Source organism: Mycena indigotica, assembly GCF_014461135.1.
Source record: "Mycena indigotica strain 171206Taipei chromosome Unknown Mind.scaff0009, whole genome shotgun sequence".
NCBI lineage: Eukaryota > Fungi > Basidiomycota > Agaricomycetes > Agaricales > Mycenaceae > Mycena > Mycena indigotica.
The window spans coordinates 2,987,426-3,007,946 of NW_023503008.1; the positions used below are offsets into that span (position 1 = coordinate 2,987,426).

The 20,521-nt window shown below is 50.3% G+C and overlaps 9 protein-coding genes across 9 annotated transcripts; 5 read left to right on the forward strand and 4 right to left on the reverse strand.

The window, feature by feature from the left end:
• Positions 1–309: 309 nt before the first annotated feature.
• On the forward strand, positions 310–3,693 carry MIND_01070500 (Argonaute-like protein; the record flags this gene model as incomplete). The annotated part of the gene is made up of 16 exons (XM_037367281.1): positions 310–359; positions 406–491; positions 540–688; positions 738–835; positions 889–1,381; positions 1,430–1,715; positions 1,768–2,067; positions 2,118–2,176; positions 2,226–2,425; positions 2,481–2,845; positions 2,900–3,014; positions 3,067–3,179; positions 3,231–3,291; positions 3,337–3,416; positions 3,470–3,477; positions 3,529–3,693. 16 exons carry the CDS (start codon positions 310–312, stop codon positions 3,691–3,693), a joined length of 2,628 nt encoding a protein of 875 aa, XP_037216675.1.
• Positions 3,694–4,886: 1,193 nt separating this feature from the next.
• Positions 4,887–5,376, forward strand: MIND_01070600 (uncharacterized protein; the record flags this gene model as incomplete). The annotated part of the gene is made up of 2 exons (XM_037367282.1): positions 4,887–4,989; positions 5,045–5,376. 2 exons carry the CDS (start codon positions 4,887–4,889, stop codon positions 5,374–5,376), a joined length of 435 nt encoding a protein of 144 aa, XP_037216676.1.
• A 1,006-nt stretch (positions 5,377–6,382) lies between these two features.
• Positions 6,383–7,487, reverse strand: MIND_01070700 (putative lipase class 2 protein; the record flags this gene model as incomplete). Its single annotated transcript, XM_037367283.1, has 4 exons — positions 7,236–7,487; positions 6,777–7,181; positions 6,565–6,723; positions 6,383–6,514 (listed from the first exon to the last, which is right to left on the reverse strand). Exons 1-4 carry the CDS (start codon positions 7,467–7,469, stop codon positions 6,383–6,385), a joined length of 930 nt encoding a protein of 309 aa, XP_037216677.1. The 5' UTR covers positions 7,470–7,487.
• A 532-nt stretch (positions 7,488–8,019) lies between these two features.
• Positions 8,020–9,638, reverse strand: MIND_01070800 (SOR-SNZ domain-containing protein; the record flags this gene model as incomplete). The annotated part of the gene is made up of 11 exons (XM_037367284.1): positions 8,020–8,065; positions 8,131–8,171; positions 8,223–8,300; positions 8,349–8,374; positions 8,429–8,467; positions 8,515–8,598; positions 8,647–8,974; positions 9,019–9,078; positions 9,131–9,223; positions 9,283–9,348; positions 9,402–9,638. The coding sequence occupies 11 exons, from the start codon at positions 9,636–9,638 to the stop codon at positions 8,020–8,022; spliced, it is 1,098 nt and encodes a 365-aa protein (XP_037216678.1).
• A 971-nt stretch (positions 9,639–10,609) lies between these two features.
• Positions 10,610–11,987, reverse strand: MIND_01070900 (uncharacterized protein; the record flags this gene model as incomplete). The annotated part of the gene is made up of 6 exons (XM_037367285.1): positions 10,610–10,668; positions 10,715–10,855; positions 10,907–11,420; positions 11,467–11,633; positions 11,680–11,767; positions 11,817–11,987. The coding sequence occupies 6 exons, from the start codon at positions 11,985–11,987 to the stop codon at positions 10,610–10,612; spliced, it is 1,140 nt and encodes a 379-aa protein (XP_037216679.1).
• Positions 11,988–12,265: 278 nt separating this feature from the next.
• On the reverse strand, positions 12,266–13,125 carry MIND_01071000 (Cyclin-like protein; the record flags this gene model as incomplete). Its single annotated transcript, XM_037367286.1, has 2 exons — positions 12,266–12,944; positions 12,992–13,125. 2 exons carry the CDS (start codon positions 13,123–13,125, stop codon positions 12,266–12,268), a joined length of 813 nt encoding a protein of 270 aa, XP_037216680.1.
• A 31-nt stretch (positions 13,126–13,156) lies between these two features.
• MIND_01071100 (uncharacterized protein) lies at positions 13,157–14,784 on the forward strand (the record flags this gene model as incomplete). Its single annotated transcript, XM_037367287.1, has 2 exons — positions 13,157–14,504; positions 14,557–14,784. Exons 1-2 carry the CDS (start codon positions 13,530–13,532, stop codon positions 14,782–14,784), a joined length of 1,203 nt encoding a protein of 400 aa, XP_037216681.1. The 5' UTR covers positions 13,157–13,529.
• Positions 14,785–15,109: 325 nt separating this feature from the next.
• On the forward strand, positions 15,110–16,717 carry MIND_01071200 (uncharacterized protein; the record flags this gene model as incomplete). Its single annotated transcript, XM_037367288.1, has 7 exons — positions 15,110–15,385; positions 15,433–15,517; positions 15,573–15,739; positions 15,787–16,294; positions 16,338–16,400; positions 16,456–16,593; positions 16,638–16,717. The coding sequence occupies 7 exons, from the start codon at positions 15,110–15,112 to the stop codon at positions 16,715–16,717; spliced, it is 1,317 nt and encodes a 438-aa protein (XP_037216682.1).
• Positions 16,718–17,117: 400 nt separating this feature from the next.
• On the forward strand, positions 17,118–20,513 carry MIND_01071300 (Endothelin-converting enzyme 1; the record flags this gene model as incomplete). Its single annotated transcript, XM_037367289.1, has 18 exons — positions 17,118–17,184; positions 17,236–17,399; positions 17,447–17,593; positions 17,644–17,743; positions 17,793–18,143; positions 18,196–18,410; positions 18,464–18,573; positions 18,621–19,072; positions 19,122–19,332; positions 19,378–19,545; positions 19,594–19,648; positions 19,698–19,818; positions 19,864–19,907; positions 19,961–19,968; positions 20,022–20,144; positions 20,196–20,273; positions 20,322–20,370; positions 20,424–20,513. The coding sequence occupies 18 exons, from the start codon at positions 17,118–17,120 to the stop codon at positions 20,511–20,513; spliced, it is 2,553 nt and encodes an 850-aa protein (XP_037216683.1).
• Between the last annotated feature and the right edge of the window lie 8 nt (positions 20,514–20,521).

The following is a 20,521-nucleotide window of genomic DNA, read 5'->3' on the forward strand; positions in this document are numbered from 1 at the left end:
GAACGCGTTGCGTGTCTAGCGCCTTGTCGGACCACGCCGGACTGGACTGGATTCTCGTTCTTTTTTCCTCGCTCTCACCTACACTTAGCGTACAGCGCCTCCGTATACACCGCCATCGCGTCTTTTTTACTTGTGAAATGCATTTCCTTTCTTCCCCGCACGTGCTGCACCTCCGTTTAAGCTCAAGCTTACGCTGCACCTTCTCGAAAACTTTCAAGCTTCCCGCAGTCAATTCATTTCCACAGCAATTCAGTTGGTGGAGGATAAAAGACGACTGGGGGGCATTTTCTGCCTCTCCAGCAGACCATAATGCCCCCGCAATCCGTCCGCGTCCTCACCAACTCGTTCGTGATCAAAAGGTTTGTCTCTGACATCCTCGTTGTTTCTCACGCTCACACTTAACAGCCTCCCAAAGCTCTCGTATATCCAGTATGAAGGTGAGTTCGATGTCGTTCTTGCGAGCGTTATCACTGACATGCTTTGTTTAGTTTGTGAGCGGCGTTCCGTTTTTCGTTCCACTGTCCTTTGATTTTGTTTAGCATTCGGTCCTGGGGACATCAAGGCAGCACCCAAACGACAAAGACTTGTCCATAATATGCAAATAGCTTTTCCCGCAATTTTCACGTCCCGGGCTTTATACGACGGTGGGGCACTTCTGTATACTCCGGTCGAACTCACAACAACCGTGGTATGTGTGACTTTTCACATTGTTTGTCCACAAACTTTCTTGTTTCCAGTTTCGGGTTCATGGCTCCAACCAGTCGGCCCCTCCCGACGCGTATGGTTGGTACGAAGTTCGACTCACCCGAACCTCAGGACAAGTTATCAATTCGCAGTGAGTCATTTTCTTTGCCATATATTCCTTCCTCATACTGAGATTTTGCCAAGGTCTTTCACATCCATATTCGCTTCGAGCAAGACAACTTCCGAGTCGGCTTCAGCAGCCAATCTACTCCAATTGATGCTTTGCCAAACCCAAAACCAAGATCAGCCCGGCAACAAAAAGGCGTATTTCTTCGAACAAGGCAAGATGCGCATCCCCAAAATGCCAATAGAGCTTTGGCATGGTTTTCATCAAGCTGTCCGGCCCAGTCCAGGAAGACTCCTCGTCACTGTCGACACGACGGTGGCTGCAATGTACATGAGTGGTTCGCTTATGGATGCAGCTCTAGCTGTGCTTGGGGCAAATGATGTCCGCCGTCTAGGACCAGACAACCAAAAACATCCTGACTTCATCACACTCCAGAAATTTTTCAAGAAGAAGCAAATTTATGTCAAAAATTTAGGGAAACGGGTCAAGACCATATACGCATTAATGCCTGGTCCCGTTGGCCCCTTCGAATTTCAGAGCAAGGGAAATGGACCGATGACCACCATTGCGGTGAGTTTTCAACTCGTATATGCTGAGTAATGGTTCTAATTTCTGCAGGAGCATTATAAGGCGGCGCACAACATCAGACTGCAATACCCCAATACTGTTGGAGTTGTAACGTCCGGAAAGAGTGCTCCGTTCCCAGTCGTTATCCCGATGGAGCTTTGCGAAATAGTACCTGGCCAACCCTACAAGAAAAAGCTTCCGCCAGATGCTGGTGCAACGGTCATCAGTTTCTCCGTTCTCAAGCCGGAAGAACGTCTCGCGAAAATCACTGGCGGCACCCACGGTGTCGCTTCGCCCGTTCAGACGTATGGCACATCCGAGTTTATGGCTGAAGCTGGTATGTTTTTCCTCGGTTTCAATCAATCCGCATGGCCGACCGCGTCATCTAGGTGTTGAGGTCAGCACTGTGCCCATGACAGTCATGGGTTCGCTGCTTGAAGTTCCGCCACTGATTTACAACAACAAAAAACTAGTGGCACGTTCTCTCTATCGTATCACAGTCGAGAATTGCTTATATTCGAATAACCAGAATCCTCGCGATGGCTCTTGGAACGTTCTCGGGTCGCAATTTAACTCACCTGCAAACATCCAGAAATGGGGCCTCGTTAACTTGATTCCTGGCCTCCCGTATCCTCGAGTTCAGTCCATCATGAAGCAGCTTGCCGATTGCTGCGAGAATCTTGGCATGAGTATGTCGTACCCTCTGGACATTTGTGACTACTGACCGCTATATTTTCAGAGGTCACTCCTCCCCCAGACGGCGCCATAGTTCAAGGCAATCCCGGCTCAGTCCGCAGCGTGAGTTTTTGCTCAAGTTTTTGTTCTTCCGAGGCTAACGACATATTAGTCGCTTGAAAATGTTTGTCGCGTTCTGGACAAACCTGATATAATTCTAGTCCTGTTGCCCGCAAATGCAGAAGATCTCCGAGCTGAGGTCAAACACACCGGTGACATCGTTCTTGGTGTCCGAACACAGTGTTTGCGCCAGTCTAAATTACCTCAAGAGGGTCCCCGTGCTTCTCAATACTATAACAACGTGGCGCTCAAGTAAGTACAGCCTTTGTTCCGCGTTCAATTCATTTGATCTCACAACGCTGTAAAGGGTCAACGCGCGAATGGGAGGCCGGAACGCTCTGGTCAAATCTGCCGCCCTTCTAGAAGTTTCGCAAGCGCCTTTCATGATATTCGGCGCCGATGTTGCGCATCCTGGACCCGGGCAAGCCCGCCCGTCGGTTGTCAGCCTTGTGTGGTCCATGGATCAGTATGGTGCAACCTATTCGTCAACCACGCGTCTTCAGCCGCCTCGCACGGAGATCATTGTCGACCTCAAGGCCATGTTCAAGCAGGCCATCGTCATGTTCGGTAACAAGTTTAGAAGAACCCCTGCTCGTGTCTTTTTCTTTAGAGATGGCGTCTCGGAGGGCGAGTTTACCACTGTCAGCACAGAAGAAATAGTTGCTATCAAGGGTAAACCACATCATCTGCCTTTGCTGAAAAAATCCTTGGACTCATTTATTCCAGCTGCGATTGACGAAGTTTGGACCGAGCGTAAAGTTCCTGCGGTCAAGCCCACGCTCACCTTCCTGGTTGTTGGTAAACGCCACCATGTGTCGTTTTTCCCGTCTCCTCAAGACCGGTTTGTCGAAATTGCTTGTGTTGTCTTGTTCTAACTTGCTTCGCTATCTTAGTGCGGTCGGCGATAGGACAGGAAATTGCCGCGCCGGTCTTGCTGTCGACAACGACCTCCGCAACCCTCAGTTCAAGGACTTCTACTTGCAGTCTCACGCGGCGATTAAAGGCAGTAAGTAATCGGATAATGCTGCTGTTTTAATTTCCGCCAATTCGCACGTAGCGTCGCGCTCCGCTCACTATACGATCCTATTGGACGAGAACTTCAACGAAAACCTCACCAAGTAGAGTCCATTCTACTCTCAGTTTATTCACTAACGTATTTTCAGGTTGCAAGAGCTTTCATTCGCTCTGTGCCATATCTATGCGAAGGCCACTCGATCAGTCTCCATCCCAGCGCCAGTCTATTGTACGTGTAACCATTCGCTCCCTGCGATTTGATTCCTTACTCGCTCGTTGCAGATGCAGATGTGGGTTCCTTCTGCCCCCCGATCTTGTTTGGTTACCTAATCGTATTATAGCTGGCGTGTGCCCGCGGTAAGTTCCACATCCAGCCCGGTTCGGATGTCGAAATCGATGGGTCCACAACAACCGGTGGTTCAAACAAGGAGTTGGATTTGGACAAGTGGCAGAAAGTTTTCAAAGACGTCCACCCGAACATGCTTATGAACATGCCTTTCTTGTAGTGAAATGTAACAGAGTACTCGAAAGAACTTGAAAGAAGTGGTGGTGGGCCCTGTCGAAAGTCTTGTGAGGACGGAGCCATGGGCCGCGGCTATACCTGTGCAAATCTTCCGTCGACTTCCGATGTTCCTAGTTGTTAACATTGAGAGCGGCAAATTCGAAACATATGGCTGCCATATGGAGACCAAGGCCCAAACACATTTCCGATTCGACGGTGGATCAACGGGCACCTTTTGAGTCTTGAGACTGGTCATTTGTTGAGCGGAATCATATTGGCCGACGTTGATGACAACTGTTTGCGGTATGTACGTGTTGCCTAAGTACTGCGGTTTTGTTCCCTCGGAGCGGGTTTCACAGATTTCGAGTAACCGATCGCCTGAAAAAGTGTCGGGCTATTTCGGGGGAATTCAGAGTGAGAGGATATCACGCCGATGCGGAGGATATGCCCTTGGCGCCCGGTATCGACACACGCCATTGTGACGACTGGGCGCCTTGTTGAGCGATGATGGGGGGTAGGACTCCACAGGGATGCGGTTTAAATGACGAAGGCTACAAGCACGGGCGTCTCAGTGTGGTTTGGTGATCTTCGCAGCCACCTGATTGACTTGGGAGGGAAGGGTGGGTGGGGCGGAGACCGATACCAAGAAGGAATTCTGAGACGGATACGACACGGGGGATCGAAGCGATACGAGCTAGGGCAACTGTGTGAGACAACGGCCAATACGGCAAGCGAGCCTTGAAGGGTTTCCAAGAAAAATATCAAAGATCGGCTACGACAGGGCTATTGCAGGAGACATCTGAAGGTTGCGTGTGTAGAAATTCACGGGAACTTGGTCGCTGAGAACGAATAGGGAAGATGCGGCTGATGAGAGGGGTGGAGAATGTGCTCATCGGCCCCAAAAAGGGAGTTTTCTGTGTCAATGGTTCCTGTCATGGTTTGAATCAGGCTCAACTGGGGAGATAAGAGCGATTCTGGCTTCACAGACAAGCAGTGAAAGGGCAGTTAACGGGCAGGCGTAACCGGGTGGAGAACGCGCAGTTTAACAGCAGGAGCATTGACGGCAGAAGTTTCCGCTCAATTTGGACGCGGGGTGACAACACACATGTCACGGATGTCATCGCGGCTTGGCTACTTAAATCGCTAACATGAAGTCCGCAATCGCTTCCCAACGGTACCCCACCCACACTATCCCTCATGTCAGCTCTCCAACTCTTACTCGAAGACGCTCAGTGCTGGCCACCCCATCTTGAACCCTGGCACTCTCTCTTGACTCCATATCCCGCTTTCTTCTTCGACCGTATGTCCAGTCCCTGCCTTGCACTGTGAGCTACAGTCTTAGATTTTTTTTCCAGAACCACCTTCCCCGACCGAAACGGTCTCGTCTTCTTCTAGCTCGTGGTCACCTCCCCCGACCCATGTCGTGTGCAATGCACCACTAGTCGCTCCCATTCCGCTGCCGTACCACAGCCCCAAATTCCTCCAATTTGACTTGTTACCCGACATTGATGAAGACCTTTCCCATCCTCCCTACACGACTCGCAGTCGCACTGCTGCCCTGAAACGGAAACGGGCTGAAGACGAGACGATCAATTCTCGTCAGTTTCAGAAGCGGCGCATGAGTGCTCCCCAACCAGCAACAGCCTCTACTGGGCGTCGCGGCCGGGCTAATTTGCCCCGTCGATAATCCGATTGTGGGAGGAAACGAATGGCTTCCTAATTCGGAGGCTGTCGACAGCTTCTCGTGCAGTTCGCGTGTGCTCCACACGCTCGATATATTTCCGCGCCAGCGATTCAGCAAGGCGGTCGGGTCTCCTGATCTATTTGGATGGTGGCTTGGGGTTTGGTTCCTGCCCAAATAAACCCTCTTAGGCGGACAGTTGTATTACTACACTACATGTCATCTCACCTGCAGATGTCAATCCATTCTAATTCTTCCTAGTCGGCGATTCCATGGCTCGCTTCTTCTTGTGAGACTACACTTGGGCCATCTTCGGGTACCTGACATTCCGGCCTGTTTCACCCAGGTCATGGCATCACCAGACTGGAATGCTTTTCTTCTTCTCAATTTCTGGCTCCCGTTTTCCGTGTTGTCCGTAGTGCGCAGCTTGGCCGGACGGGTTTGAATCTCGAAACACCGGCGCCGCCCGCGAAACGGCCTACCGATTCCCGTGTTAACTTGATTTTTCTGTGTGCTTCATCTCGGCCTTTACTGATGTAGGACTGGCTTCTCCAATGCAAACCGCGCCGCATTTCGCAACTCCCTGACTGCCAAGATAGCTATCCGATTCAGTCTTGTGTTACTTGTCCTGAGTCCCTCGCTCACGCTGTGATTCTGGCATATCTTGTTCGCAACCAAGCACTCCCGTGTCGAATATGAGTCCTCTTGTCAGTCTATTCATTCACCTGCCAACAAGTAAACAGACCCAAGAAAAGCGTCGAGATCTCCCTCCTCTCTGCCGACCAATAATTGCCTTGCGATGCACACAGGCCTTGACTGGCAGGACCACCCAGGTGGTGACCCCTTATCGCATTACCCCAGGAACCACGTTGGCGCTAATATGATCAACACGGGCCGCGGAACCCGCTCGACGCGATCACATGATAAATGCATGACTTAATTTGAATTCGGGTAAGGTATAATTAATAAACAAATTCGTACTACTTCTCCTCATGATACATGGAAAAATTCATCAGAAACGGAGACCCTTGCCACACTTGATCGGGCCCTTGGGGTTCTCCTCAAGAGCGTTGTACACCAAGGACCAGACAGAGTCGTCCCAGGCGAGGCCACCGTGACCGACAGGGTCGTCAGGGCAGAAGTCCTGGGAAACATTAAAACAGGAAGATAACAAGTAAAAGACATTAAATGTACCTGAACGAAGATGTTGTTCACGCCGGTCTCGTTGACGATGCTCGTTTTGGGAGCGACGAGGGTGTCGGAGCGGGACATGATGATGGTGGTCTTCGCGCCAGCTGGGGCGATGCCTGAGCCAGGCTTGCCGTTATATTTCTGGCTGGCCGCGGCGAGTTCCTGTGGTAACAGGCATCAGACCTCGGATTTTGGTAGCCGGCAACTTCACAAACCTTGAACACAGCGCCACCGGTGGCCATATCGTCGCATGCTGGGCAGCCAAGGAAATCCAAAACACCCTTTGCGATGTCGCGCGAGAATTGGCCGTCTTTGTAGAACAGGTTGGTCAGGCCAAAGTATTGCGCGCCGTGCATAGCCGGGCCGAGCGCGACGATGCGCTCAACTTTGCTGGCGAGTTGCGGGCTCTTCAATGGGGCATAAAGGGACATAACACCACCCTCTGAATGGCCAACAAGGTCGATCTTGCTTGCGCCGGTCTTGGCGAGCACCGAGAGGATGTCTGCGGTGAGGTCTTTGACCGAGCTTTGCATGGAAGTCAGGCCACCGATCCACGGCATGAGTGTGTGAGCGCCGTATGTGGACGTGTAGGTGCAGTACCCCTTCTTTTTCATGTCGTCCTGATAACAGTTTTTAGATGTTAAGCTAATTGGTAGGGAAAAGACCAAACGCACCTGGAGAAGATTGAGGTCGATGCCGGGGTTGGCTGACAACGCATGGATAAGAAACACCGGGTTCGGGTGGACCTTCGATCGGCAGGCGAAGTCGTTAGGGGGGTTTCCTGTGAGCCTCAGCTCAACAATAGCATCCCAGATCTGGTTGCGCGCCTCCAAGACGCTTTTCGGAATCAGGCCAGCAGAGGCAGAGTAGACGAAGAAAGGAAGAAGGACAAGGTTTTGCAGACGCATCGTTGTCAGAAGTTGTGGAAAAGGTGTAATAAGTTGCCGATGCGCGAAGAGGAGAAAAAAAGAAGAAGCAAGCTAGCTGCAAAAGTGGGGTGGGTGAGAAGAAAGAAAAAGATGCAGGGAACAGCGTTTGTGGGGGTTTTTATCTGTAAAACTGATCTGCGGCTTCGTTTCATGGCATGCGGTTCTAGACAGCGGCACAAAACATGATGGCCTTTTCAGGAGGCTCGTGCTCGTGTGGTGGATTCATCGGGAAAGTCGAGGAAACGCGGGCGAGGTGGGTCTCTGTGGTCATTATTGGCGCGTTCATTGATGAGTCGCCAGGCCTGCAAGTGCGTAGCTGAAAGAGAAGATATATGACTTGAATAGAGCAAACCAAATTTGACGCTTTCTCCGGATCAGCGTTGACTGTAAATCCTAGCTCATCATCACGGACTGATTTTGACTGGTCTTGGCTTCAGTTCCATTTTGTTATGTATCGGTCCGCCCACAGTACGTCGTATCGCACAAGTTGCAATTAGGAAATAAGGATACAGCTCGTCTTCTGGTTTGCCTACCAGCCACGCTCAGCCAGCCGTCCACCCTTGAGTTTGTCATCGCTGAAATGATGATGTCAGCAATACCCGTTGCTAAGGAGATAGTTATTTGTAGGGGGGAGACGTACATGTTGAGTCCGACCATTGGCTCGCCCAAATTTTCTGAAACCTGGACATAGTGGTGAGCTTCGGGAGTCTACCTTCACAACATAACGCAGACCTCGGCGAGTATTTTAGGATTGTTATAGTGGGTAACGGCTTGGACGATAGCTCGAGCGCGTTTGGCTGGGTCTCCTGACTGAAACCACGTTTGAAAAAGATAACTCTGTTATCACATGGCCCGTACTTTGAAGATGCCCGATCCAACGAAGACTGCAGTTGTCGTTCAATTTGACGGCTTGTGTGTGGCAAGTGCCAGCTACGCACCTCCATCGCAGCCAAGCTGCATCATCATTGCAGCATCAGCTTAATCCAGTCAGAGAGAGGTTTTGGAAGGGAGAAGATATGCAAACCAGGTGTCGCCACTCCTCCAGCGGCAAAGCTGACAACAGGCAGACGTTTCAGTCGAGCCGTCTCCTTGAGCAAGTGGAAAGGCGCTGCCATATGTGTTCAAAAGCATTTCCCATCGCGGTAGGAGGACTGACCTTGAATTTCTTTGGCATACACATAGAGCTCTTCTTCGGTCATAACGCTTGCTTTGCGAATTTCGGCGTTCACAGCGCGCGAGTGTCTGACTGCTTCAACTACGTTACCAGTTCCAGCTTCGCCTTTTGTACGGATGAAAGCAGCGCCTTCAGCGACGCGTCGGAGTGCTTCTCCAAGATTTCTCGCGCCACAGACAAACGGAATTTTGAAGTTGTGTTTGTTGATGTGCATCTCCTCGTCAGCCGGGGTGAGCACCTCTGATTCGTCGATGTAGTCCACCCCGATGGATTGCAGTATTTGTGCCTCAACAAAGTGGCCGATGCGAACCTATGAATGGTTGTGGGGGTGTTCCCTCGATAATCAGATCATACCTTGGCCATAACAGGTATCGTAACAGCAGCACAGATCTCCTTGATCAGAGCGGGATCACTCTGGAATTTTCTTGTTGAGTTCATTTATCGGATGGTTTGGAGAGAAAAATACCATTCTCGCGACGCCTCCTTCGACACGAATATCAGCCGGTACGCGTTCAAGAGCCATGACTGCACAAGCTCCTGCTTCCTCAGCGATGCGGGCCTTTGTTGGGTGATATCGGCGTGAGAGGAAGGTGATCTAGACGCTCAGACGGGGCATACCTGCTGAGCATTAACGACATCCATGATCACACCTCCTTTGAGCATTTGAGCGAGGCCCGATTTCACCTAACCCAAGTATGTAAGCCAAAAGAGACAAAAAACTTGTTGATAAAACTCACCCCAAACGTTCCTATCGAGCTATTGCCGCCACCTTCCCGGGTGGCCCGTGGTGGAGCCGTACTAGTCCCATTGGCGGCTGCTGGGGTCGGCGCTGTCGTGGTAGTCGAACTTGGTGTGGCCATTGAAATTGAGTCACCGAATGAGAAGTGTAACGCGTGACGTCGGGACTCGGAAGGACAAGCGGAAGGACGACTTAAAATACCGTTGTTCAGCCGAAAAATCGGGTGTATACTCATCTTCGGAGGACATATGGCGGGTACATGAATAGCGAGCTTGAACATCTCAGCGTCTCCATTTTCCTCACAGCCGGCAACTGTTGGCCCATACAGAACTGCAGAAGTATGGAATTGTGAAGCTAAGGTCACTACCAGTCGCCATCCGGGTCAGCCTATTCAGCGAATCTGGTCGTTGCATCACGCACCGCTCTATCCTACATCCACTCTTTCTCACAAGCGACTGGGAAAATTGTCATGGTTCTTCGCAGGTTATAACGTTGGTTTCCTTCTAGTCGGCCACGATAATGCGTTTGAATAGCACCCAACTACAAGTTTGACCAGGACGAGGAAAAAGAGTGGCGCTATATATGAGCCCCTTGGGCCTCGGTTTCCCATTCGACTTTGACTCCGAGTTTGAAAGTTGTCATGGACGAGATTTCGGTAGAGGACAAGTCCCCGCGGGAGAAAGAGGTATTGGTTGCAACCTGTTGCAACTCAAGTTGAGGTTTTGATGCGCGCCAGACGCGTGACGTCATCACTACCTACCTTTGCTCCTCCCGACCATGTCGTTCATGAAAACCAAGACTCCCGAGACGGTTCTGGAGAATTTCATTGCTGTTGCGTACAGTCGGATTCTTGGATGACTCACGACTGAAGCCCAACAGCAAGCACCGTCAGCTCGATACACATTCGACAGCGAGCGGGGTGCCCCACAGTCGGAGCTGTGTCGCGAGAAGGACAACAAGCGGGAATGCATAACAGTATGACACTGCTTCCTACAACGTTCACGATCTAATACTGCGGGACTAGATTCAGATGCAGTCGAAAAGGCTATTTGAGGCAATGCAGGTAAGTACTTCCAAGTTCTTGCACTCTAAGTTCACTTTTGGAACAGAATCTTGGATTTTTCTGTGCCCTGCCTATGGAACCTGACAGGACACATATGGAATGTACGCGGATCCCCAAGTAATAAATAGTCTCGAACAACTCTTTCAATGCTGCGATCCTTTGGTTGGCGGCAAAGGGATGCCAGGGAGCGGAGGGAGCGGGACTGGGACATGGTTATGGACTGAATTGAATCGTCGCAAGAAGCTTACGAGGCGCTGGCCCACAGAGGAGTGCTGTGATAGCATTGAGTCTCGCTTCTTGACTGGATGCTGGGCTGTCGATGATCCTCTGTAGTTTCTTGACTTCATTAGTGTTGAGTTCGTCTCGGCCATAATCAGACGAGGATTCATCTAAAAATTCTGTCGTTGAGGTGCATGCTACCTCACAAAACACCGACTGACCTGAATATGAGGACCGTTGCGATTTCTCCTCGATGGGGGTGTGGGCAGACGTTACAGAGTTGGTCTCTTTCCTCTCCTTCATCTCGTGTTTGCTTTGCTCGCCGAAACGGTCGGTGATCTCACCACGAGTGCCTGTTCCAGGTGTTGGCCGCCAATAAATTAGATCGTGAACTTTGCTTGTGGCTTCCATAATGTCCACTGTTCGTTGGGAAAGATGATCTATTCCATAGCAAGTTCTATGTTCAGCGAATTTGTCGTGTGCGTTGATCACGAAGAAGAAAACGTTCAGGTGTTCTGTAGGACGGCGGTGGGCCGCAGGCCGGAAAGGCGTGAATGGAAATGTTTCCTTGTCGAATGTCTGGAGAAGCACTGAGCGGGAGTCGTAGTCGAAGAAGAGATGGCCGGAAGGGAGTGGTGCACGAGTGGAGAAAGGGAGTCCCTCGTCGAAAGCGAAATATTTAGGATGCAGCACAACGAGCTCAAGCTCCGGATTCAAGAGTATGTTCGAGACACCCTGTTCCCATTGTCAATTATTTCGCCGTAATGATGAGCAGACTTGCGCTAAAGAGACATGGTCTCGGAGCGTCGGACCCAAAACTATCGACAGTCTCCTGGTATTCCCTATTCTTCGCTTCCAAGTGCGATTGCAGGAAATTCAAGGTTTCAAGACTGGGAGCAAGGGCGATTATACCATATACGTCGAACAAGGGGTCAACCATAGGATTCACTATCATAGCCGTAAAGATAGACACGAAGAAAAAGAGAGAGCGCACATGGGATTACATTGGAGGGGTGGTCAAGGCTATCGAAATGTGGCGCGACATCGGGCGGCAGCATGCCACGACTTTTGAGGACTGCGATCTGCGATTCATTCAGCCATGACCAGGTAGTTAAAAGGAAGAATGCCTACTACAGCAGCGTCTTGGTCACCAGGGCTGAGTAGGTAGACTTTTCGTAGTGCCAGAGTTCTAGTATTGAGCAAGAGACACTGAAAGTCTCGTTCTCGCATCCATGCAGTCTGTGCCGCTTCCACGCTGGTTGGCAATCGTGAAGATAAAGGCATTTCAGAGGGCTCAAGCATATTCGTCGTGGGTGATTAGGGGTAGGTGACGCGTGACATCACTCGCGAAATTCATCCCCAGGAATTAGATTTTTCGTCAGTCGGACGGTGCCGTGTATTAATCTAATCCAGTGTTAAGAGAAACCAGATTGATGCTAAGTAGGCGGTAGACGAGAAGGAGCTTCTTTTGGCTCTCTCATGCGTTCTTTGTCGGTGGGTTCGAGATCAACAGTTCATCTCCACAAATGGACTAACCGAGATATGAACTGGACCCACAAATCCCTGGAAACAAGTTCACTTTACGACACTTTCTGGGGTTGGTGATGGTCCTCCAGCCACTTTCTGACGTCCTTCTTATGAAGCATTCCCTGAACATGTTCGCTGCTCTTGGCACGATAGAGTCGCATAACATGCCCTGCAACGCTCCATACGTCCTCCCACGGGGCATCGAAAAGATCCCACCAGCCGTCTGGCAGCGAGATTTGGAGAAAACGCGTGGTAAGAAGTATTGCAGCGCTGACTATAGTGGGGACCGGGTAGAGTGCGTAGACAGGCGTTTGAAGGGCATCGTTGAGGTATCCCCATGCACGCGTAGAGGCTTTGTCATCGTCGGTAAGGCCGAGGACGCGAAGGTAGTTGATGAGTGTGCCGTAGGGGAGAACTACATGCACGTTGAACCCAAGTCGTTTGAGAACTTGCATTTCTGCGACGACGATCGCATCTTTGAGTTCGTAGAATGTGGTCCCAAAGTAGGACATTGGGTTGTATCGAAATTGGGTTGGATTTGTTGGAAAAGAACGTTGAAGTAGGAGGTCATACACGTTGATCAGGTCGCGTATTCTCAAAGTGCATTCCTCAAGTTTGGAAGCAAGGTATAGTGACCCCATGCCAATCTCCCCGATTCCAAACTGCTTCATCGAGGAGACATACCAAAAACGTTGGAAAAGGATCTGTGCAGTAGCGACAGCGACCTGTTTCCTTCCAAACGTCAATCCGAATGTGGAATGACACGCGGTTTTGCTCACTGTTTTAGCAGAATGCCGGCCTCGTGGATAAGTTTGCAGCCATACGCACGCAGGTCGTCTTCGAGCTGCTGTGGAATCCCGTCCTCACGTGAAGGCGTCCGTTCAATTTGTGTCAGGGTCGCAAGAGGGTACATTGTGCGTGACATGTCACACAACATGGCCTCTTCACTTCCACCGCGACCTGCTTCACCACCGCCATCGCCGCGAAGAGGACCAAGAGGCGGACGTTTATTAGACCGAATTGGGCCAGTTGGAGCGGTGGCAACACGTGTATCTGATTCGTATGTCCCACCACACGACTTTGATCGACGAAGAGACCGAAGAGATCCTCCACCGCGGAGAGACCGAGAGCGCGACAATGGGTGGCCAAGAAGAAGATCACCTGACCCACCACGCAGAGGTGGAGACTCGTTTATTCCTGATAGAGACAGAAATCGGTACTATGACAGACGACCGCCTTCGCCTCTACCTCGAGGTGTGTTCTATTTTATGTCCCTTATAAATAATCTCACTTGACTCAGGTAGATATCCCCGTCAAATGTCTCCCTCTCCTCGACGGAGGATTGGCTCGCCACCACCACGTGATAGACGCCCACGAACTCGCAGTCGTACTCGCAGTCCACCACCCTCAGCAAAACGGCTAAGGTTAGGTTCGCATGCAATTGGTGGGCCAATGAGATCTCCTTCCCCTCGACGAAGACCGCCACCAACACCTCGAAGTCGAAGTCCCCGCCTGCCTGCACACTCGAGACCGAGTCCAGCAAATGGGACGCCAGAGCCAGGCATGATCGTCGAAGACTCCCCGCAGCCCGTCAAGAAAGAACCCGAGCCAGAAGTCAAATCTGAGCCAGTAGAACCAATCAAAATGGAAATCGAATCCACTGTAGTCATGAAATCGGAACCAGAGCCTGTGAAGATGGAAGAGGATATCAAAGAGCCTGTTGTAATACGACAACCACCCACTCAACCTCGAGCACATACATCAGCCAATGATGCCCTTATTCCTACGGGCCCGAAATCCAATTCGCCCGCCCGACCACCCCCTTCTATTCCAACAGGCCCAAGAAACACATCACCACAAAGGATCCCTACTGGTCCGAGAGCGAATTCCCCACCGCGTATTCCAACTGGCCCTCGCTTGTCTTCTCCCCCTCGTGCTCCGAATTCATCTGTTACTATACCTTCTGGCCCAAGAGGCCGCAATCGTTCACCGCCCAGAGGACCACGAGGTGATCGGTTTGGTGTGCGCGGTCGTGGTGGTCGGCGAGGTGGAATGCCTGCCTCTGGAACTCTGTCAAACGCAACTCCGTTGGGCCCTGGTGGAGCTTCGAAATATCAACAACAGCCCTCCACACCTGCTACGCCTATTATTGAGTCACTACCCGCACCTGAGAAGAAGGAGAATGAAGTTGAAATCGTTGTTTCTACCCCCGTTGTCGAGCCTCCAAAGCCCAGCATCCCACTTCCGCCAATACCAGTTTGGGACGTGAAGATGCATCCAGAACGGGCCGAGGTGCGTCTTATCTTATCGGCTTATCTGTCCATGATCTCACCTGACATTTCAGCTGCATAAAATGTTGGAAACAAACAAAGCCCATCGCGCCAATCTGCAGGCACAGTACCTTAACCCCGAGAAGAACCCACAGCGTGCCGTAAATGAACTAGACCTTGCGACAATCGATTGGCGAGCAGCAGAGGGACGCACAGCAAGAATGCACGTTCAGGTTGAGTTGGCGAGAGCAGGCAAGTTTGGAGTTGACTATGAAATGAGGGAAGAAACCTTAGTTGTATGAATGCTTTGTACCCAACTTCAACTCTTCAGATATGTGACATACAGCCCCTTACTTCGACAACGACAACGTTGGTAGTAGCTACGAAGAACAAGGCACCCCACTTGAACGACTCGACTGGATTGCTCAAGAACGGTTGACTCCATTAACTCAAAATCCTTCTGGTTAGAGTGCGACGGTCAACGCACTAGTTCTCCTTCTCCTTTATACTGTCTGAAAGTACAACGTTGATATTAGATCAGTCACCTCTTGCTGTCTGGACCCACAGCATGTCACGTGGCCTCTTTCAGACTCTTTCTTCTCTGAGCTCTTGCCCCTAATCCTTGTCATGTCCAACGCCAATGAGCGAGGACAAGTTGTCCTCCATTGCCAGTTGACACCCCCTAGAATTCCCTTCCTCGACCTTTATCCGCCTTTAAGGGCATCCGGCTCGATTCCTGGGACGGCGCGTACTAGTCCAGGATATTCTTCCTCCGCTCTCGCGTTGCATTGGATGAGGGATCGTGACTTCCAATGTCTTGTGCTGAAACTTCGCTCTGTTTCTCTCCAAGCTGCTCATGTTGTGAATGCAAGTCGCAAGAGTAAACACCATGCACGCAATGTGGTAAAATTCCGCTGCTATGATCGCCACACATAATATCACCATTGCAGGAAAATGCTCTCAGGAAAGCCGGAGCCATCCCATTGCCTATTGCAAAGAATTTTGACCTTCAACATGCGTCCAATATAATGCCCTGTAATTTTTCATAAGTTCCGAGTCTGGCTCAGTCACTGATCTGTTTCCCTTACAGTAAGTGGACTGGTCCATTCCTCCCTTGACCTGTACGGCATCATTGCTCTCGCTCCAAGCCTTACCTCGTTGAACTTTTTGAAAACGCTTCTGACATTGAAGAATGAGGAATATCAACGTGCGGTAGATGTGACTGGATCGAATGCTACGAAACCTCCGCTCTTCGACGTATGTTAACATCTAGTGTTTTTTGTGCTCAAGTTGACGGGTGGTAGAATTCGGATGAACTATTGAATCCGGAACTCGAGCTCGTTGTGCTGCACCCCACCTATTTCGCTTTCGGCGACGGCATCCCTTATTTCGAGGAATCTGCTGGTGGTCATCTGATTTTCGACCGCGACACTCAGTCGGTGCTTATCAAAACAGATGATGGGCAAACATTTCCTTATCGCCCTTTCCGCCCCCACTCCAAGCGTTTGAAGTTTGAACAACTCAATGTCTTCTTTTTCGTCATCAACGCTCATGGAAAATTTTCTGCGCACCAAAAATCTTATGGGTCCGACGGTTTTTCTCAGCGAACTCGTGCCATTATAGAGGCTACAAAGGAGGTGTACGAACAGCTTTTCTTTCGGCCCAAACCCACCCCAGGTAGCAGGGGCGAGTCGGAAGACCAAGCCGCTGCTGAGATATGGGAGGTGCAGAAGAGGTTGAAGCAAGAAAGGATAGATGCTGCTCCTACCCGCTCCAGTGATCGTCAACGTGCCAGGACAATAGTTGCTTCAGGTATGATTTTGTGTTATATGGGACTGGACGTTGACCAACAAAGATCGTCACGGGGAAATCACAGAGGAAGGCATTCACTTAGAGGAGTATGATCAGTCATCTTCAGGTATGGTTATTGTTCGCACATTGAAAAAAATATGTTTTTGGCTAAGAATTATTAGATGATGATGACTTGTCCGAGCCGGGGGACCTCAGTAATGACGAAGTTGAAAAGCTTCAAGCTATAATCGATGACCCAACCTCAAAACAAGAAGATCGGCTTGCAGCCATCACAATGCTCCTTCATGGACCAGAACCACGTAAATCTCTTTGTACAATCCTACTTCTGGTAACCCTGTCCCAGTTCCACTTCCTGTGCTTCCGGGTGTGTCTGTACCTCCTTCTGCTACAGGGTTGGACCACATTAAACAAATCTATGGATGACTTTCTAAACGTGCGCCTTATCTTATCGGCTTATCTGTGTTCTCACCTGAGCTACATAAAATGCTGGAAACAAACAAAGCCTAACAGTACCTTGACCTGTAGTGTACAGTAAATGAGCTCGATGTAGCGACAATCGACTGGTGAGCAGAGCAGCATTGGCAGGAATGCATTTTCAGTTCGAGTTAGCGAGAGCAGGCGAGTTTGGAGCTGACATGAATGCTTTTGTACTTAATCTTTTGTAATTCGAAGTCCCGTGACATACTCTAACCCGAACCACAAGAACGATGTTCTGCACTGCCAGTAGCAACTCAGGATACTCCATGCAGCAGTCGGCCAACAGTGGGCGCCAACCGTGGGCAACTTGGCTCCATGAGCATATAGTTTGGCACTATTAATATTTATGTCATTGCACTTCCTCAGAGTGCCCATAATGTCTGAGCGTGCCCCACGCCGCTCGACCGACGAGGGTGAGACATACCCGTTATTCGCTTGATTCTCGAATTTTCAACTTTCTCCAGAGGCAGCCCCATTACTGCGAGATGACGATGACGACGTAGGCAGCACCCAAGAAGAAGAAGAGCCTACCCTACTCGAGCGACTGAACTCAATCGCTCAAGAACCGTTGACTCCATTAACTCAAATCCTTCTCGTTGTCGCACTCGTTCTCCTACTACTTAGCGCCGTGAGTCTCATACTGCTAGAAAGTGCAACGCTAATGTGTGCCATTAGGTCTTTATCGGCCTTTTTGCCGGAGAATATACCAAGCTCAAACAGCGTGAACGAGAAGACGGACCAAGACCAACGGTCACCGTTACCCAAACGGCGATAGTGACTACGACCGCGAAGCCTCCTGGCCCAACCGGCAGTCCAGCCGAGGTATGTCGCGGTGCTTCCCTGACTTCACTGTTCATTAACTTGTGTTGTAGGAAGTCTGTATCACTCCCGAATGCATCAAGCTTTCGGCTAGCATTTTATCATCTCTCGATGTCTCCAAGGACCCCTGCGAGAACTTTTTCGAATTCGCCAGTGAGTGAAAGTCGTCGGCAATGGCCATTGTACTCAAACTATATCACAGACGGAGGTTGGATTGCTTCGCACCCATTGCCAGCCGACAAGGGCTCTTTCGGTCAATTCGAAGCTCTCTCCATCGACAACAAACGTGTGGTGCAACATTTCCTCGAAACACCCTCTGCAACCTCATCGTTCACTACTTCGGCGGACGAACAACTGCTTCACAAACTTCGCAGTTTCTACAACTCATGTCTGAACGAGAACAGGCTGGATGAGATTGGAAACGAACCATTGCTTCAGTTTGTGAAGACTGTCAAGAAGTTGTTCAGACGCGAAGGTTTTGAGATTTCTGAAATTAGCTCTGAGAATGACCTTAGCGGGCTTACACCTGCTTTAGTCTTCCTTCACTCTCGAGGTGCGGAACTCGGCTTGAATTCCACCCTGGACCTCTTATATCTATTCACCAGGCGTTCATGCACTCTTCACGTTCAAGATCAAAGGAGATGCTGGATTCGACTCAAATTTAATGGTGCCGTGGCTTGACCAAGCTCCTCTCGGTCTTCGGGCAAAAGAATATTATCAAGAGCCGGAGATTGTCAGAATTTATCATGACGTTCTTGAACGGCTGTTCGCCACACTATTAAAGGAGGATAAGAAGACAACCCTACTGGCAGAAAATCAGGTGTGTCTAGTCCAGGATTTGGATCTCTCCACTAAGGCGCTGTTATCTACAAGTGGAATATAGACCATGAGACAGACAAGAACGCGCAAATCAATGAGGCACGGCGCATCGCAGCAAGTGTTGTCATGTTCGAAACCAAGCTCGCCAATGTTACCCTTGACAAGTCGGGATTCCCGTTCTTTTTTCTTCCCTTGGCTTACCTGCATAAAGCGGCGCCTACCAACATCCGTTCCTCACATACAACCGCCTTCCCTTCGAGAACCTCACAGAATTGTTTCCTCAAGTCGACTTTTCCCAGTATTTTGCAGCGTTAACACCGCGTCGCTTTCCTGAGGATATTATTGTTACCTCTCCTGCCTATGTTGTCGCTCTCTCTAAGCTGCTACACTCTTCATCCCCGGCAACGGTCGAGGCGTATCTCGTGGCTCGTGCTGCACTCGCCCTTTCGCCCAATTTGGGAATGGCAACGGAGCCATGGGCTGCCCAACGAGCGTTGGAAGAAGCGCTCACTGGAATAAAGAAAGGTACCATCGGCAACCGCAAAGAATATTGTGTCGACAAGGTCGAAGCCACTCTTGGCTTTGCAGCCGGACGCTACTTTGTGAATGCTACTTTTGGAAGTGATCCCGAATTCCAGGAGAAGAGCCGGGAAATCATCAAGAGTGAGTATTGTCCCGTGATTTGCTATGTGGCTCTTATTCGAGGCTACAGACATTATCAGTGTGTTCAAAGCGTCGCTGCCCAATATATCCTGGTTGGACGAAAAGTCTGCTGGTGCTGCAGCTCGCAAGGCCGCTGTCATTCGCCCTATAGTAGGCTATCCAGACTACCCAGACGTTCGAGAGCCATCCTCGCTCTTGCAATACTACAGCACGATGGAAGTTAATGAAGATACCTATTTTGACAACCTTCTCAGCGCCGCGTCCGTTTTGCCGCTCCCTTGTCCCATTCTCTTACAGTATTGTAGTGCGAGCGACGTGTCTAGGACGTGGCTTAAAGTGGGCCAGCGACGGAATCCTGGAGAATGGACATTTCCGGTGTACCCGTCCACAGTCGACGCGTATTTTGACGCCCGGGCCAACGAGATTGTCTTTCCTGCGGGGATCTTGCAGCCACCCTTCCTCTCGACACAGTGGTATAGGAGCTGTCGGCGAGCATGCTCTTCTATTGACTTCTCTTTCAGGCCTTCGTATCTATCGTATGGCGCATTCGGTTCAGTAGCTGGTCATGAATTGACGGTGTGCTGATTTCTTTCCACTGGAAACATATGTTGGAGTATATTTGCAGCACGCTTTCGACTCTGCGGGACGACTTTACAATCAGCATGGAATGCTTGAAAACTGGTGGACTCCGGAGAGCAACGCGGCGTTCCAGATCAGGCAAAAATGTATTGAAGCGCAGTTTTCCAGTGCGTATTATATTCCGCAGAGAGAGTGTTCCGATCACGGTGCAGATTATACCGTCGACGATGGCCAAGGAGGTGCCATCCACCTCAACGTATGTTTCTCGTTTTTTTTTTTCTGAATGACGGTTTAACACTTTCTTTCCAGGGCGAATTGTACATTTTGTTTCTCCCCGTTCTCCGATGTGTGGCTCACACGCATTTTTGAGCTCTTCCGGAGAGAATATCGGGGATTCCGGGCTGATTCATGCCTATCGCGCTTGGAAAGCCCGGTTCAATGAGTCGCAAAATGCCGGGACTGAGTACCTGTTGCCTGGGCTGAACTATACTCGGTCAGTGGCGACGATTTGGAAGTGAGGAACTCGGTTCAATATGGCCAATAGTGAGCAGCTGTTCTTCATCGCGTTTGCAAGAATCTGGGGGGAGAACGTCAAGACTGCTACGCTTGTCCAGCGCGTTCGGTAGGTGTTGGTAGTCTTTAAGGGTGAGTTGGTATAATTGTCGTTCAGAACGGACCCACACTCGCCAAGGAACTTGCGTGTCGAAGGCACACTGTCGGTCGGTTTTCACATTTTTATTGGTCGAATTTACAATTTCAAGCTTTTTTACAGAATATTCCAGAATTTGCGGAGGCCTTTCAGTGTCCCAACGGGTCAAAACTGAATCCTCCAGATGAGCAAAGATGCGTATTCTGGTCGTAAATGATTCG